Source organism: Gouania willdenowi, chromosome 3 (genome assembly GCF_900634775.1).
Source record: "Gouania willdenowi chromosome 3, fGouWil2.1, whole genome shotgun sequence".
NCBI classification, from domain to species: domain Eukaryota; kingdom Metazoa; phylum Chordata; class Actinopteri; order Blenniiformes; family Gobiesocidae; genus Gouania; species Gouania willdenowi.
In genome coordinates, this window is record NC_041046.1 from 43,654,398 (window position 1) to 43,671,606 (window position 17,209).

A 17,209-nucleotide genomic window follows, 5' to 3' on the forward strand; every position below is an offset into this window, starting at 1 on the left:
GAGAAGCTCTGGTAGTGGCTGTAGGATGTTTTTAGTCTCCTCCCAGTGAGAACCTTTAATAGTTTGTAGCCATGGCTCCTGTTGTCATGACTGAGCAGAAAAAGGCTGAATGCTTGTCAGCACTGACCAGTAAAGAGAGCGTAGGTAAAGACAGGTAAAAAGAGCGTAGATAAAGGCAGGTAAAGAGAGCGTAGATAAAGGCAGGTAAAGAGAGCGTAGATAAAGGCAGGTAAAGAGAGCGTAGGTAAAGACAGGTAAAAAGAGCGTAGATAAAGGCAGGTAAAGAGAGCGTAGATAAAGGCAGGTAAAGAGAGCGTAGATAAAGGCAGGTAAAGAGAGCGTAGATAAAGACAGGTAAAGAGAGCGTAGGTAAAGGCAGGTAAAGAGAGCGTAGGTAAAGACAGGTAAAAAAGAGTGTAGATAAAGGCAGGTAAAGAGAGCGTAGGTAAAGACAGGTAAAAAAGAGTGTAGATAAAGGCAGGTAAAGAGAGCGTAGGTAAAGACAGGTAAAAAAGAGTGTAGATAAAGGCAGGTAAAGAGAGCGTAGATAAAGACAGGTAAAGAGAGCGTAGGTAAAAACAGGTAAATAGAGCGCAGGCAAAAACAGGTAAAGAGAGCGTAAATAAAGGCAGGTAAAGAGAGCGTAGGTAAAAACAGGTAAAGAGAGCGTAAATAAAGGCAGGTAAAGAGAGCGTAGGTAAAAACAGGTAAAGAGAGCGTAGGTAAAAACAGGTAAATAGAGCGTAAATAAAGGCAGGTAAAGAGAGCGTAGGTAAAAACAGGTAAAGAGAGCGTAGATAAAGACAGGTAAAGAGAGCGTAGATAAAGACAGGTAAAGAGAGCGTAGATAAAGGCAGGTAAAGAGAGCGTAGATAAAGGCAGGTAAAGAGAGCGTAGATAAAGGCAGGTAAAGAGAGCGTAGATAAAGGCAGGTAAAGAGAGCGTAGATAAAGGCATTCTGCTACTCAGTGGAGGCTGTGGCATTTTTCTTTGCTCCCACTTTCCTCCCTATCTTTCTCTGCTTGTTATGTCTGCTGTCTTCTGTCTTGTGGATCTAACAGGAGACTCTCTGCATTTTTCCCAAACCCAAAATCATAGAATTGATCAGCTGGTCTCAATGATCAAATTTTTTCAACAAAAAGACCGGGCCAGGGTGAGCCCGCGTGTCTGGACGAAACGTTTGCGGCTGGATACACAATGGATTCCTGGTGGAAGGTCGAGTGTCTGTCCATGCTTTCCGTGGAGGACGTGGATTACATTGGCAGCATTATTGGAAAGCCGCACGCCATCGACCCCCCGTCCACCTCCCCCGTGGGCCTGGGTCAGGCTGGATTTATTGTGCCCGATTTAACCTCCACCCCCGACCTTCACAAACTTGCCATATTTTAAACTATTTTTATCATGTTTTTTTTCCCATATTTTTGTTCCTTTTAATGCATTTTTGCTACATTACTCCCAATTCTGCTACTTCTCTATCAAATTTAAATACATTTTCAGCACTTATAAACCCTTTCCACCACTTTTTAACCTAATGTCACGTGTTGACCTATTATTGTCACTTTTATCCTCTTTTCACTGTATTTCACGCTTATTTTTGCCACATTTACACATTATTTGCCCGTTTAAACTACTTACCCTTTTACCACTTCTGTCCGTTTTTGCCCACTCTAATTTGCAACTTTTAACCAATTTCTGTGATTTTTAAAATCCCATTTCACCCCCTTTTCCACCATTTTAAAATCAAGGATTTCCATCTTTAAGATGACTATAATAATAATAAATGTTCCTGGATAACAGTGGATATTATTCAGATGAATAAATAAATGTGGTTATCACAGATTCATAGAACAATGGACCATCATTTTACTGACTTTATGGATGGACCCCAACAATCTCTCCCCTTTATTCCCCCTTATAGATGGTCCTGTCTCCACATGACTGTTCTTCAATGTTCATGTCTGTGTTCAACCACCTTCAGCTACAGTGGGGGTCCCCGCTCTCTGGGACCTTTATTTTGGAGGGTCAGGGGCTGAAAAGGTTGAGAACCACTGATCTAAAGCACTGACTTACATGAGCTGTAACACTTTGTGCACATGATTTAAAATGAATTAAAACCTGCGTTACAATAACAACATCATACGGACGTATAGATATATGACAAATCACTGTACTAGCTGCACCGCCGCCGTTAGCTTCACACACATCTCCTCTTTGAAGAGAAAAGTACTGGTTTCCATGACAATCTGCAATCTGTTTCACCTCTGAAGGCATGAAAACAGCCGACTGATGGCTTAGTTTGGATTGCATGCGCCGTCAGAGCGAGCGAGCGAGAGAGAGAGAGAGAGAGAGAGAGAGAGAGAGGGGTGGTGAAAAATGAATGAACAGCTCATTACACTCCTGCTTTAGTCAGAATGGAGAACCTAGAGAATGGAATGCAGTAGTTTAGCTCAGCAGGAGGATCTAAAGCACAATTAGAACCTCATCTCTTCCTTTACATCACTACAGGCTTTGTCCTGCACCTCAACTCAGCATGTGCACGTTTAAATGTGCACGCTCAGCAGAAAGAGAACACACTGTGTGAAAACGTCCCAGAAGGACCAACAACAACAACAACAACACACAGTCGCACACACTCTAAATAACAAAAGTCCAACTTGGTCCTCTCACAAAAACAATACTGTCATTGTGAATATAAATGGATTCAGACTTTGAAATAAGACTTTAAATCACCTCCAGGACATTTTTAAGAACTTTATTAGCCAGCACTTTAGAAGTGAATAAACAACAACAACAAAAAACACACAAAACTAGAACTGAAATGCAAAAAACTACAATAAAATCAAACAAAAAAACGTGAAAAAATTCACTTTACGACAACAAAACTAAAAACTACAACAGTGACAATTAGAATCTGAATGATTTTCCCCAAATAAAAAAAAAATGAGTTTAAAACCTTTGTTTTTTGGGATTTGGAATGTTTCTCATGTGTGGGGAAAACAAATGTACCAACAAAGATATTAACATAAAAACAAAACGACTCCAAAACACACATGACAGAAAACTAGACAAACTGACAACAAGATAACATAAAATGAAGAAAACAGTACAAACAAACTAAAAATGACAACAAATAAAAACAATAAACAACAACATAAGCAATACAACCACAAAATCCAACAAAACTACAAAGAAAGCACACAAGAAATGACAAAACAAATGCACAAACCAACACAAAATGACTCCTAACAATCTGCACATCAGTAACACAGACACACACTTGCTGTCCGTGATAGATGCAGGCAACAAAGTACACAAAACTACAATACAATATATATATTACAACAAAACACAAAAACCCACAACATAAATAAACAAAACCACAAAAAACACAAAAAACAACTACAAAAACCCATAAAACTGCAACAAAATTATACAAAAAACTAAAACAGCAAAAAAATGTGAGAACAAAAAACTAAGAAAAAAGAAGAAGCACAAAACGATGACAAAATCACAAAAAAATGCCAAAAAACCAACATAAAACCCCCAGCTAACATGACTGCTAACCCATAATGGTTTGTTTTCAGCAGACAGAAAAGGTAAACAACTAGTTTGAAATTATTTGACATAAAATAAAACCATCACTTTAAGACCAGAAGTGAAGCAGAGTCAGCAATAAGTCATCGTGTCACGCTGCAGCTTCTCTCTGACATGACAACTCAATTAGAGACGAAGAAGAAGAAGAAAAGCTTCAGTAAAACAGTGACAGCATCTATTAACAAGCTCTAGGTTAGAAACCACAGGAGGAATAACAGGAAAAATAACAGGAATAACAGAAAAAACAGGAGGAATAACAGCAGGAATAACAGGGCAGAGTAGTGTTACTGCATTAGTACCAGAGTACATCATCTCACATTAACACTGGAGATATAGCAGGGGAAGCCACACCCCATTAGTGAAGCCATGCCCCCTTAGTGACAGATGAGTAACGACTAGTTTAATAAAACATCTATATGTGTGAGACACTCAAGAGATGTTGTATTAGCTAGTGTCTCATATTAACTAGTGTCTCATATTAACTAGTGTCTCATATTAACTAGTGTCTCATATTAACTAGTGTCTCATATTAACTAGTGTCTCATATTAACTGGTGTCTCATATTAACTGGTGTCTCATATTAACTAGTGTCTCATATTAACTAGTGTCTCATATTAACTAGTGTCTCATATTAACTAGTGTCTCATATTAACTAGTGTCTCATATTAACTAGTGTCTCATATTAACTAGTGTCTCATATTAACTAGTGTCTCATATTAACTAGTGTCTCATATTAACTAGTGTCTCATATTAACTAGTGTCTCATATTAACTGGTGTCTCATATTAACTGGTGTCTCATATTAACTAGTGTCTCATATTAACTAGTGTCTCATATTAACTAGTGTCTCATATTAACTGGTGTCTCATATTAACTAGTGTCTCATATTAACTGGTGTCTCATATTAACTAGTGTCTCATATTAACTAGTGTCTCATATTAACTAGTGTCTCATATTAACTAGTGTCTCATATTAACTAGTGTCTCAAATTAATTAGTGTCTCATATTAGCTAGTGTCTGATATTAACTAGTGTCTCATATTAACTGGTGTCTCATATTAACTGGTGTGTGTAATTACATAGTGGTCATTAGTGCAGTGATATACTTTATTACTGGTCTGTAAATCTGTGTCTATGTTGTGTTTATTTTATTATTAATACTAATAATTTATTAATAATGAGTTGCATCTGGTTCTCATGCTCCTGGTAACTTTCACTGATAAATAATTCAAACCCATGTTTTTCTGATGAGTCGATATGAACAGGATGATCAGTATCACATTATAACGGTATCTGTGAGTAGTGAGTTGCTTTAAAATAAGCTCTCATTCACTTCCTATTAAACGGTGTTTGTGGTAATCCAGGCAGAGTTCAGGTGAGGTCCCACGGGGGGGACACAGACCCCACCCTCACTTTAAGCCTCTCCAAAGCCAGCGTGAGAATTTAATCTTCATCCTCTGACTCCTAACCTGACATCGTGTGTGTTCACTGAGGACGAGGAGGAGGAGGAGGAGGATGAAGAAGTTGAGCGAGCACGGCTGAAAACACGGTCTGGTCACAGAAGGTCAGACCTCCAGTTCAGATTCATGTTCTCAATCCCTGGGTCGTGACCCCATGTTTGTGTCGATGTAGAAGGAGAGAAACTAAAGACGAGTCTGTCTACAAACCCTCAGTTAGACTCACTCTCACTTAAAGATTTGATACTGTTGAGAATTATTAAAAGGGACATATCATGCTAAATCCACTTTTTTAGCCCTTAAATGCATTTTGTTGTATATTTAGATTGTTTAGAAGTACAGAAAAGTTCAAATGAGTCTCTTCAGGTGCTCCGTTGATATCTTTATATTCTGTTTTGGTCATATTTTTCAATCTGTTTTGATTTTTCTATTCTCTATTATGTTTTTTGAACTATTACATCACAGTACTTCAGTAAGCTGTAAATAACGCTAAAAAGTGATGATAAGACGTCCCTGTCATTGTTTTGTTAGCATTAGCAGTTGCACCGTCTTCATATGTTAACGCTGTGTGCTCGTTTTAGATCCTTGATGATATGGCCTACGTGATTTAATTTAAGTCTAAGGTTTTCATTAGTCATTTCATTTTGACGTTTTTGTCTCTGAAAAGACTGTATTAAAATGCATTTCGTGATGTTAGCTTGGCGCTAGCGTTAGCTCGGTGCTTGTGTTAGCTCACTTGTTAAGGTTCTGCAGGTTCATCATCTTCATTTTCATCTCGCTCCACCGGGTCAGACTCTGGCTCAAACATGTAAAGCTGGATGGACAAGTCTAACGTTGTGGTGGTCAAGACTGGTCTTGGTCTCGAGACCAAATTTTAAAGGTCTTGGTCTTGTCTCGGACTCTGAAGCATTTTGACTCGGTCTTGTCTCGGACTCGGGCTGCCCGGATTTTCCGTCAAGACCGTTCGAGACCAGCACTAATTCCTGCTATTTTTAAACTTTTTTATAACGTGATAATAACACGAAGAAGAACGGGATAAAACAATCCTTTATTTATTATTTAATCCACCCCGTATAATGACCACAACCTTCCTTAATGTGACTGTGTGTGTGTGTGTGTGTGTGTGCGTGTGCGTGTGCGTGTGCGTGTGTGTGTGTGTGTGTGTGTGTGTGTGTGTGTGTGTGTGTGCGTGTGTGGCTACGGTGTCAGTTTGGACCGCGGAGCGCAAGGGAGAAATGAACTAATCACCGGTAAAAATCCCAGTAAAACTCTGTAAAACAATCACCAGTAATAAATATTATCTCCCTGGTAAAGACAGTAGCTCTAATAACTGGTAAAATGATAAACTGATGATATTATAGCCTGTGAATGCTGGATAGGTGACGCACTTACTCTGCTTCTGGGTCCTAGTGCCTGCCGAGCGGTGAAGCCTGTTCCTTTTACCGTGTTTACTGAGGTCCGTGTGTGTTTAATAAGTCTGTGTGTGTCCGTGTGAAAGTCTACATGTTTATGTCTCTGTCCATCCACTCTTTTCATTATATCCATGTCTTTTAAGGCTTTATTACATAATATCGGCTGTAGTCCGGGCCGCCGCCATCTTGGATTATGTCGTCACCAGCGCGTCATCGCTGCGCATCACAGAATGAGTCAAATAACTGTAAAGAGGTCTTATATTAGTCTATTATCTTTTAAAGTGGTGGTTTTTTTGTGTCTTTAGACTCCAATTACATGTATGTATATAATATGTTCCCCACAATATAAACAGGTTCACAATATAATTCATTTTTATAGTTTCTGTTTCCAGAATAATAATAATTCTCAAAAAGAACTATTGATTAATTTGTTACATGACTTTTCCAGGGGTTGAGTTTTTTTTATTTAGTTTCACATCTACCTGTAGCTCTATGTTTTTTACACTGATGACAACTTGTTTGTAGTTTTATTTCAGAAAGTTTCACTTTTACAGTTACAGTTGGAAACCTTTGTTAATTGAATATCCAGTTATATTACAGCAACCAAATTCAACTATATCAACTAAGTGAATTAATAAAAATGGCCTGTGTAAAGGCTTTTTCAAACTAAAAAAATATCTTGTGAAATCTGTGACGTGTTAAACCTGAACAACTGAAAGAATCAGAATCAAGAATCATTATTTCTTGGCAGAAATGCTTTTAAACACTTGCTGTACATTCAGCTGACATAAAAACCTTGTTTTCAAATATGTAGAATAATTGTGAATTTATCAGTAGCAGTAGTAGTTTTAATATTTTAGTTAATTTTTTGCAGGCACCTTTTTTGTCCGTCAAATGTATTTAAAATAAACTAAAATTTAAGAGAGATGTTATTTAACTGTTGAACCTTGTCATAATTTTATTTATTTATATATTTTTTTAAATTGAAAAAAAAAATGTTTATGGTCTTGGTCTCGGTCTCGGCTCCCGAAAGTCTTGGTCTTGTCTTGGTCTCGGTGCATTCTGGTCTCGGATAGTGTGGTCTTGAACACAACACTAGACAAGTCTAACGTTGTTGACATTTTGTAAATAACCTCTGAATAAATAGTTTATGCACCGCTCCATAGTCATATCTCTTCTATCAAACTACAAAAATGGCAGAACAGGGTGGAGTTGAACCGAGTGTCACCTCTGCAACCTGGAGAGGGGGCGGGGTATGGAGTGTCTCATTTGCATTTAAAGAGACAGCACCAAAACGAGTTGCTCTCAGAAGCACATCAGAAAAGGGGCAGAAAAGGGGTGGAGCTATAATAATGAGGAATTCAGACCCAAGCATTGCAGTTCTGCTTTATATAGACCACAACTGTATGATTTATATGTAAAAAGGAAGGATTTAAAGGCATGATATGTCTCCTTTAACACTTGTAAAGTAAAAAAGAAGCGTGTTCTAAAACTGTTCAGTGTGTGCATCGTTGCTCCTTCATCAGCATCACAGAAAACCAAAGGAAAACGCAAATTTCATATTCTGACATGGAAAAAACTGTCTGAATGTATAAAAAATACAAATATTGTATTTTAATAAATACAAATATTTATTAAAATACAAATATTTTAATAATTATTATTATTATTATTATTAAACAATAAAATCATTATAACTAGGCAAGACCTGGTGATATGTTTATTATGCAATTATGTCATTTAAACCATTCATTAGTTTACTTGAATATTAAAAAAAAGACTTTGTTCCTTTTGTCATTTCTAGCTTCATTGAAGAGTCCACATCTTTTGATAAAAACTATATTATATATATTTTCACTTAAAATAATACCAAAACGCCCTTATCTTCTGGTTTTTTGCAGAGATTGATTTGAGACGAGATAAAATCGACTGAAATAAAAGCCACAGATTAACGTGTGTGAAACGTTTCCACCTCCTTCTGCAGCAGACTTCATTTTAGAAAACTTCCTCTGTGATCCGTGGAGCCATAAACGTTCCTCCCTTTCAACCACCAGTAAATCCATAAGATGAAAAGTCAATAGAAACGTCTGATTTTAGCCCGTCAGCATTTCTGCTCCAATAGAAAGAAACAGACTTCATCTGTCACCAGCAGCTCATTATCGACTGCCCTCAAATTAAGTCCAAGATGGACATTTTCATCACAGCAGAGCCACACAACTGGGATTTTATTTTATATCCAAGAGTCACAGTTTTAATCACAAACAAAATAGGTTAAAAGTCACCAAAAATGGTGAAAAAGGTGGTGAAATGGGATTTTAAAAACCACAGAAATTGGTTTTGCAAATTAAAAAGTGTTGAAATACAGGTCAAAAGGGTTCAAAGTGTCAATATTGGAACAATTAGTTTAAACTGGAAAATAATGGGTGTGAAAAAGTGTGGATGTGGTTAAATTGGCAAAAATAATCATGAAATCTGGTGAAAAGATGTTAAAAGTGACAATAATGGGTCAACATGTGACATTAGGTGGAAAAGTGGTGGAAAGGGTTTATAAGTGATGAACATGTCTGGTAAGAGTAACATGTGCATGTGCATTAAAATGTGATGAAGAAGTGTCAGAAATGGGAGTAATGTAGCAAAAACGTATTAAAAGGAGCAAAAAGATGGCAAGAATAAGTGATGAAAATAGGTTAAAATATGGAAAGTTTGGTGTAGTTGAATAAAAAGGGTAAAAATAAGCAAAAATGGGCTAAAATTGTTAGAAAATATATTCTTAGTTTCTTGAAGAGCTCTGGCGACCCCCCTCCCAGTGTCTCCCAGCCTGAGAACTGCCTCTCAGAACAAAGAAACAACAACACATTTTGAAGGAGAATCTGGATAAACAAACTGATTCTAGATCTGTTCATAACATTTAAAAATACCTTTCTCTTATTATTGGCTAAATTAAAAAATATATATATTTCTCCGTTCATAATTGACCGATTTTTATGAAACTTAAATCACTGATTTCAAGTTATTTTCTCATTTATTCCGGTGAGTTTCATCACATTTTCTCAATATTTTCTGTAATTCTGTGTGTTTACAGTGAAAAGTAATCGGGGATCTCACTGATATAAAATACAAATATTGTCCACCTAATGATGTAGGAGGAGCCATATGAACGCAGCATCAGAGACACAAACACAACAACACATGCTGGAAATAAAAAAACATTTTTTTTTAATATACTTCCTAAGATCAGAAAATAAAAGTATATTCTGAGTTGACCTTTCAAAATAAGAGCTGGGTCTCACTACTGGGACTTAAAGATGATTGGCAGTGAGGTAGAGGAAGGTTGAACCTCGTCATGGTCAAGTGGGTCGTTATTCACACACATACACATGCGCGCACACACGCACCTCTCTCTCTGACAGCAGAGGTTAAAAGGTCACGTGTTTCTTTTACTTTGGAAGCTATAAATCTGTTTCCTGTCCAAGGTCTGATCTCCCCTCCCCCTTTTTAACAACAACGTGTAACAACAGCTACGACTGAAACATGGATGTGATGAAGAAACACAGCAGCAGATGTTTCAGAGTCAAATATTTAAACAGATGAAATGGGGACGCAGCAGCCTGACAGACGGACGTGCTGATTGGCTGATGATGGAGAAACGCAGGAAGACTTAGGGTGGGAATGATTTTCACAATAAACTTTAAACTTTATTGTTGTTTGATTGTCTTAAGAGTCATGTTGTGTGTTTTTATTGTCAGTCATTGTATAAACCTTGAGAATAAAAGTCCTTTTAGGTGGTAGTCCTTCAACAGTCTGTGATTTACTCTCTAACTTCAGCCATCAGAGCGTGTCAGCACACTGTTTAAGGGAGAGTAAAGGTCCCTTAGGAGAGCTCTTCTTCTCTGCTTCATTGTCTACTACCAAACCTCAGAGTTGGACGTGTCGCCCCCTGCGGTCACAAACAATTTTTTTTTGGATTACAACTGTTTCTATAAACAAAAAAGATTTACATCAGCATCTTAAACTTTTCCTGAATATTTAGAGCAATTAAAAAAGAAAAAATAGAATTAAATATATAGACCATCTCAAGATGCCCACCAACCACAATGTGTGTAACATATACAATAATACAAAAATGATGAGTAACATTATTGATAATGTTGAGAAGAAAAAATTGCGTTGATGCGTTTCTTAAGGGATTAAAAGCTTATCAAAAACAGCAGCATATCACTCTACTGTTTTTAACCATATAAACCATTCTAAGACAACATCACAGAAAACAATCAATTATTTTGTCAATTGTTTTTGCTGTAATGCATCACAACAGTAAGTTATGTTATAGTGGACATTTCTGAAGCAACAACATTTTAGTGTTATTGCAATTTTTTTTGTAATGCAAATAATTTAATTACTACTGCATGTTTTTGTGGTAAAAAAACGTCTTTGTGGTCGTGTTGTGTTGACATTGATCAGAGCTGATGCTGCTACATTCAAGATAACATCTGTGACACTGGTTTCTCTGGTTCTACTGGTTCCATTGATTCCACTGGTTTTACTGGTTCTGCTGTTTCTACTGGTTCATCTGGTTCTATTGGTTTTACTGGCTCCACTGGTTCCTCTGTTTCTACTGGTTGTACCGGTTCTATTTGTTCCACTTGTTCCTCTGGTTCTACTGGCTCCACCGGTTCCACTGGTTCTTCATGTTCTTCTGGTTCTACTGGTTCCTCTGGGACCAACTTTAATCATGACCTCATCAACTATTTAATGCTCTGCTGCTGTTTGTCAGCGTGAGTTTCATCAGAGATGCTGAGTGATTTTAATACTTAAAACACGACAACTATCACAGAAAACACTCAATTATTTTATAAAACATGGAAAAAACATAATGACATAAACAAGCTAGCACTCCTCACCTTTAAAGCGATGCTATGTCTGACTGAATCCATATATTCCATCAAAAGTGGTCTCAAAATCTTCATAAGACATTCAAACATTCAATGAATGAATATAATGTTAAGTCCTATTTACAAAAAGAAAGCAGCGCCGCCCTGATTTCTTCTTACCTTTTTTTTTTTTTTTTTTTTATCTCTGTGAGGCTGAACCGTGTCATTAAAAATCACCATTTTTAGATTAATGTTGTAAATTCATGATAAAATCTTTCTGCTTTATTTTTGCTGCAGTACCATACGTGACCTGCTGGGTGCAGGAGAAGAACCAAGTCACATGACTCGAGCGCCAAAAAATTACATGTATTTTTTTAAAACAACAAATTAATTCATAAATACTTTGTACAGTCATTGTGTTTTATAGCACTTAAAATGTGTGTATATTATGTACATTGAATTAAGATGTAGGTCTGTGCGATGTATCGACATTCAAGATTTATCGAATTTTCTATTTTGGCAATATAAAAAAATACAATATCGCTTATTTTGTATTAAAATACTCATTTTAGGAGTCGCTGCTTTCACTACGTCTCAGAACAGCAGGAAAAGCTCAGTTAGATGGATTTATAAGTGCGTTCTAACCCAAACCTTCATCTAAACAAGCCACACTACAGAACTCACTCACACGTGCTGTCCCTTAGAGGTGAAAATGCCAAAAGTGGCACATATTGATGAGCTGTTTGTTAATAAATGTGCCTGTGTGGCATTTTGCATCAGCAAATTTAACCAATAAAGACTGTCTTTCTGGTGAGACTTCATTTTAGTCAAAATGAATGAGATTTAAATCGTACATCGTCATTTTGAGAAAAAATATTGAGATATGAGTTTTGGTCCATATCGTCCAGCCCTGTTAACAGACCTTCCAGGAATTTGCGTTGTTGCGATCGCAACTATTAATGCAATCCTCGCAAAATTCTGCACGGCCCTGCGATTCTGTCCAACATTTCTGCAATTTCAACCAATCTGACTAAAGATTCCGGTCGATTCGGCGGCAAAACATGGCTGAAGTCTGTCCGCTTTGTGTAAGCCACAACACCACCCAAAGCCTGCAGCTGGAATCAGCCACTGGGAGTCCCCCAGTGCAAACGGAATCACCCTTTAGTCTGGTTACAGACTGTGTCGCAACAGCCAAAATGACTCTTTCAAGTAAAATGTGTTTCACGAACGATAGTGTTTAATGATCTCCTGCTGCTCTAGAAGGACTTTTGAAGAAAATAACCTGAATAAACTAAACGTCTACTATTATATATGATCTATGATAGAGCTTCATTACAGGTACCGTCTAAAACGGTAGCAGTGGACAATATCATTGGTGCTTGCGCCCCCTGGTGGTATCTGCGTACAGACAAATTGCTGAACACATGAGACTCCTCTACAGCAAAAGTGTTTGTAGCAAAAGTCATGAGCTCATTGATGAAAACAATTTTTTTATTTGAAGTTTTTTTTGTTTTTGTTTCAAAAATTTAAATGAATTCTCTGTAATATTCTCTGCACTGGAAACCTATAAAATGTGATGGAAATAATCCATATATTGGTAAATTATTGTGAATCTGAGCTTTTTCTGTATTGTTATGAAATAATTCAAAGGAAATCAGGTTTTTTGGCAAATTGACCAGTTTAGGAAAAGTTGTAAACAATAATAAAGCCTGAAAATGCAGCGACTTATGCCGCATTTTTTTTTTTTTAAATCTGCCGTAAAATCAGGCATTTTAGGATTCAACAATCACAGAAATTGGCCGCAAAATCCTGGAGAGACTAGATTAAGAAAATGTAATGAAAACTTTTGACCACTAGGGGAGGGTAATACTCCCCACACCCACAACCGCCAGCCCATCACCCGCCCCCCGGAAACTCTGCCTATGCCCATTATCACTGAAAAGTTAGTGTGTGTGTGTGTGTTTGTAATGTGTAAACGCAGCAGTTTAAAGTGCAAACAATGCAGAGGCAGAACCTCCGACTGAGCCACTCACCCAGAAGAGCAGGTTGAAGAAGACCATCCCGTAGCGCAGGGCGATCATGCAGCCTTCAGCCATCCTGCAGCGCCGCAGCTCTAGGAGGAAGATGAAGGAGAGGTCCAGGTAAAACACCACGTATTTCTTGCCCTGGGCGTAGCGCCCCTTGGACGTCTGCGGCCCCTTCGTCGTGTGGAAGCCGAACGCGAACGGCGGCCGCTTGTACTCGAACTCGCCGCTGAAGCGGTGGAACCCCGAGGAGAACGGCGGCGTGTCGTCGGCTTTGCTGTCCAGAGACGGACTGCGGCGGTACGGGGTCTCGTCTGTGCTGGAGCGTCTCATCGTGGACGCCTAAAAATCACTTTAGATCAGAGTCTGGGACCAGGATTATACTCCAGAGAAGAAGAAGGAGAAAAAGAAGAAGAAGAAAAGCGATGCCACTAAAGTCTCCAAGTTAGTAATCATATCCACAGAGTGAGCGCAACCTGCATAGCTTTTAGAACATAATAATCCGAGAACATGAAAACCCCTTTCCTCCTGGCTGTAGTCCCTCCCACAGAGGCAACATGCTCCGAGAACAGAAGAAGAAGAGATGGAGAGGTGAGGATAAGTGCGTCTGAAAAGTGTGACAGTAACTCCCGCGGTTGTCCTCGCTGGGCTAACGACGTTAGCGCGAGAGTCTAATTCATTCCCACGCTCTCATCTCAGAGGCAAAGTGTGCGATAGCGTCTCTCTAGGTGGACAAAAAGATCAGAGAGTCCAACGGGCTCATGGCTGTGAAAAAAAGAGCAAAAAGAAGAAGAAACAAAAAGAGAGGGAAGGAGGCGCAGGAACGAGAGGAGAACAGGTTCCTCTGAGAAGCAGAAGAGACACTGCAGTCCAACTCGGGTAGCTTTCTCTCTCTCTCTCTCTACCTCACACACACACTCGCTCACTCACTCACTCAGTGTGTGAATGTGTGTGTGTGTGTGTGTGTCCCCTCCCCTTATCTCTCCTCTCCCCTCACAAGCTGGGATGCTCTCCTCCACCATCTCCCTCCTCCATCACTGCGCTCCAACCTGGAAGCGCAGAAGCCACGAGCAGTCTTTCACACTCAGGCCACGCCCCCCCCCCGAGATCAAACAACCAATGAGCATGGCACACAGTTCCATCCTCACACACACACACACACACACACACACACACAGGAGTAAAAAAAAAGCTGCTGCAACGTTCTGCTGCAGCTCATTCAACATGCGGCGCTCGTTCGCTAGCAAAGCTACGGCTGCTGCTAGCGAACGTCGACTCCCATTGGACGTGAACTCTGGGTCAGTGACGATCTCACACTACAAACTGCTGAGCTGATAACATTCACACACACACACACACACACACACACACACACACAACGTCTGAGAAAAGAGTGTGTGGTGTCTGTCCCATCAGGAAGGGAAATAAAACAAATACAAACGTTTGGATTTGACCAATAATACATGATTTCCACTATTTATTTGACACTTTAAAATGGCAGAATTAAATTATATTTGTGACCTACAGGCAAAAACAAATAATGTACGCTATGTTTTTGCTGTAATGGACATTTAAGTTGTAATGTTTTTGTTATTATGTTCTTGTCATAATGTTTTCATCATAAAATGTTTGCCATAACAAGCATTTTAGTTGCAACCAACGTTTTTTGTGGTGATGCACATTTTCATCATATTGCCTAATTTGTCAAAACATTTTTGTCACAAAATGTTTTATCATATCTTTTTTGTCATACTGAGTGGTTTCTTTTTGCCACCAACGTTTTTTGTTGTGACACACATTTTTATCATATTGTACAATTTGTCAATACAGAATATTTTTGTCATAATAATAATCCACATTATAGTCATGACACATTTTTGCTGTAGCAATCGTTTTTGTCATAACGCATCAGAACAGTTATTTTTGTAATAGTGGACATTTCTGAAGTAGCAACATTTTTGTGTTATTGCAAATTTTTTGCAATGCAAATAATTTAGTTACTACTGCATGTTTTTGTGGTAAAAAAATGTCTTTGTGGTCGTGTTGTGTTGACATTGATCAGAGCTGATGCTGCTACATTCAAGATAACATCTGTGACACTGGTTCCTCGAGTTCTCCTGCTTCCTCTAGTTCATCTGGTTTTACTGTTTCCATTGATTCCACTGGTTTTACTGGTTGTACCAGTTCTATTTGTTCCACATGTTCCTCTGGTTCTACTGGCTCCACTGGTTCTTCAGGTTCCACCAGTTCTACTGGTTCCTCTGGGACCAACTTTATTAATGACCTCATCAACTATTTAATGCTCTGCTGCTGTTTGTCAGCGTGAGTTTCATCAGAGATGCTGAGTGATTTTAATCCTTAAACACGACAACAAAACATCAAAGACACTGGCACACTTTACACAAACTGACTGACTGGATACACACACAACAATACACACAGTGAAACACACACAAATACACACACAGTGATACACACACAACAATACACACACAGAAATACACAGATACACACAGAGTAATACACACAGAGATACACAGTAATATACACACAGAGATACACACAGTGAAACACAGTAATAAACACACAGTGATACACACAGAGATACACACAGTGAAACACACAGTAATATACACACAGAGAGATACACACAGTGAAACAAACACAAAGATACACACACAACAATACACACAGTGATACACACAGAAATACAGACATAGCGATACACACAATGATACACACAGCAATACACACACACACAACTGTACTGTATAAACTATAGATATTAGATGTATTATAGACACAAAAAAATAGATATTAAATGGATGGATTCTATATAAATTTACGGCTATAGATATTTTGTAGATTATAGATTCACATTTCATTTTTTAGATGTAGATAAATGTAGATATTAGAGTGATAGATTACGGGGGGGTATAAAAATTATGGACAAATTATGCACAGATGATAGATGTACTGTATATAAATTTTAGATAATGTATATAAATGTATAACTTATAGATTGATTATACATTCATAAACTATAGCTATTAGTCAGATTATGGACATATATCTCAGATAATATAATCAATAATGAGACGTAGTCAGTGATGAATAACTTTCGCACTCTACGTTAGAAATGCTGACGTGGGTTTGCGTGTCTTTTCCGTCAGGATTAACAAACAGAAACCACACAGTGTACGTGACCGCGAGAACATCAAACACACTTTATTTGCTCTTTACACCACAGTGAGAATCAGGGTTGAAGTCAATTACCTTTTTCAGTTACAATTACGATTGCAGTGACCAGCACTTTTTCCAATTGCACTTAAATTACAAGTATCTTGTATCCTCAGAAAGTCAATTACACTTACATTCCCAATTACTCGTTAAATTACAATTAATCACAATTACTGAACCTGAATTAAATAACCTAATAAAAGTTAACCTTCCTCTTGTGTTAGCATCTCTTTTTTTATGATAACAGGTCATAAATCAGCTGTAAAATACACTAAAAACAAATATCTATCATCTCATTTCTTTCCTATCTATTAATTACCTTGTCAGGCTTCCTAATCAATGAAAATATAGATTTTAATATTTTTGTTGTAAGCGTCTGAGCCTTTTTTCTGTCAGTATACCCAAAGATGAACGGGACCACACGCATGTCGGGACGCGGCTCACGTTGAGGTGTGTTGTATGTCGGGGCGTGGCAGAATTGTTAAAGTGTTGAGACGTAGCTGATCATTTTCAAGGATTATATCACAAACTTTCCTACAATGTTCTGTACAAATATAATGTCTATGAGTTACTTTTACCAATAGGTGGAGCTATGACTATGAATGACGGTTGG

At 38.0% G+C, this 17,209-nt stretch overlaps 1 protein-coding gene across 1 annotated transcript in view; it reads right to left on the reverse strand.

The window, feature by feature from the left end:
• Positions 1–14,377, reverse strand: part of tspan4a (tetraspanin 4a) — a 110,142-nt gene extending 95,765 nt beyond the window's left edge. Inside the window, exon 1 of the mRNA XM_028474465.1 lies at positions 13,366–14,377. Within this exon, the coding sequence (XP_028330266.1) occupies positions 13,366–13,689 (324 nt within the window). The 5' untranslated portion in view covers positions 13,690–14,377. The remainder of the gene's footprint in view (positions 1–13,365) is intronic.
• Positions 14,378–17,209: the final 2,832 nt, after the last annotated feature.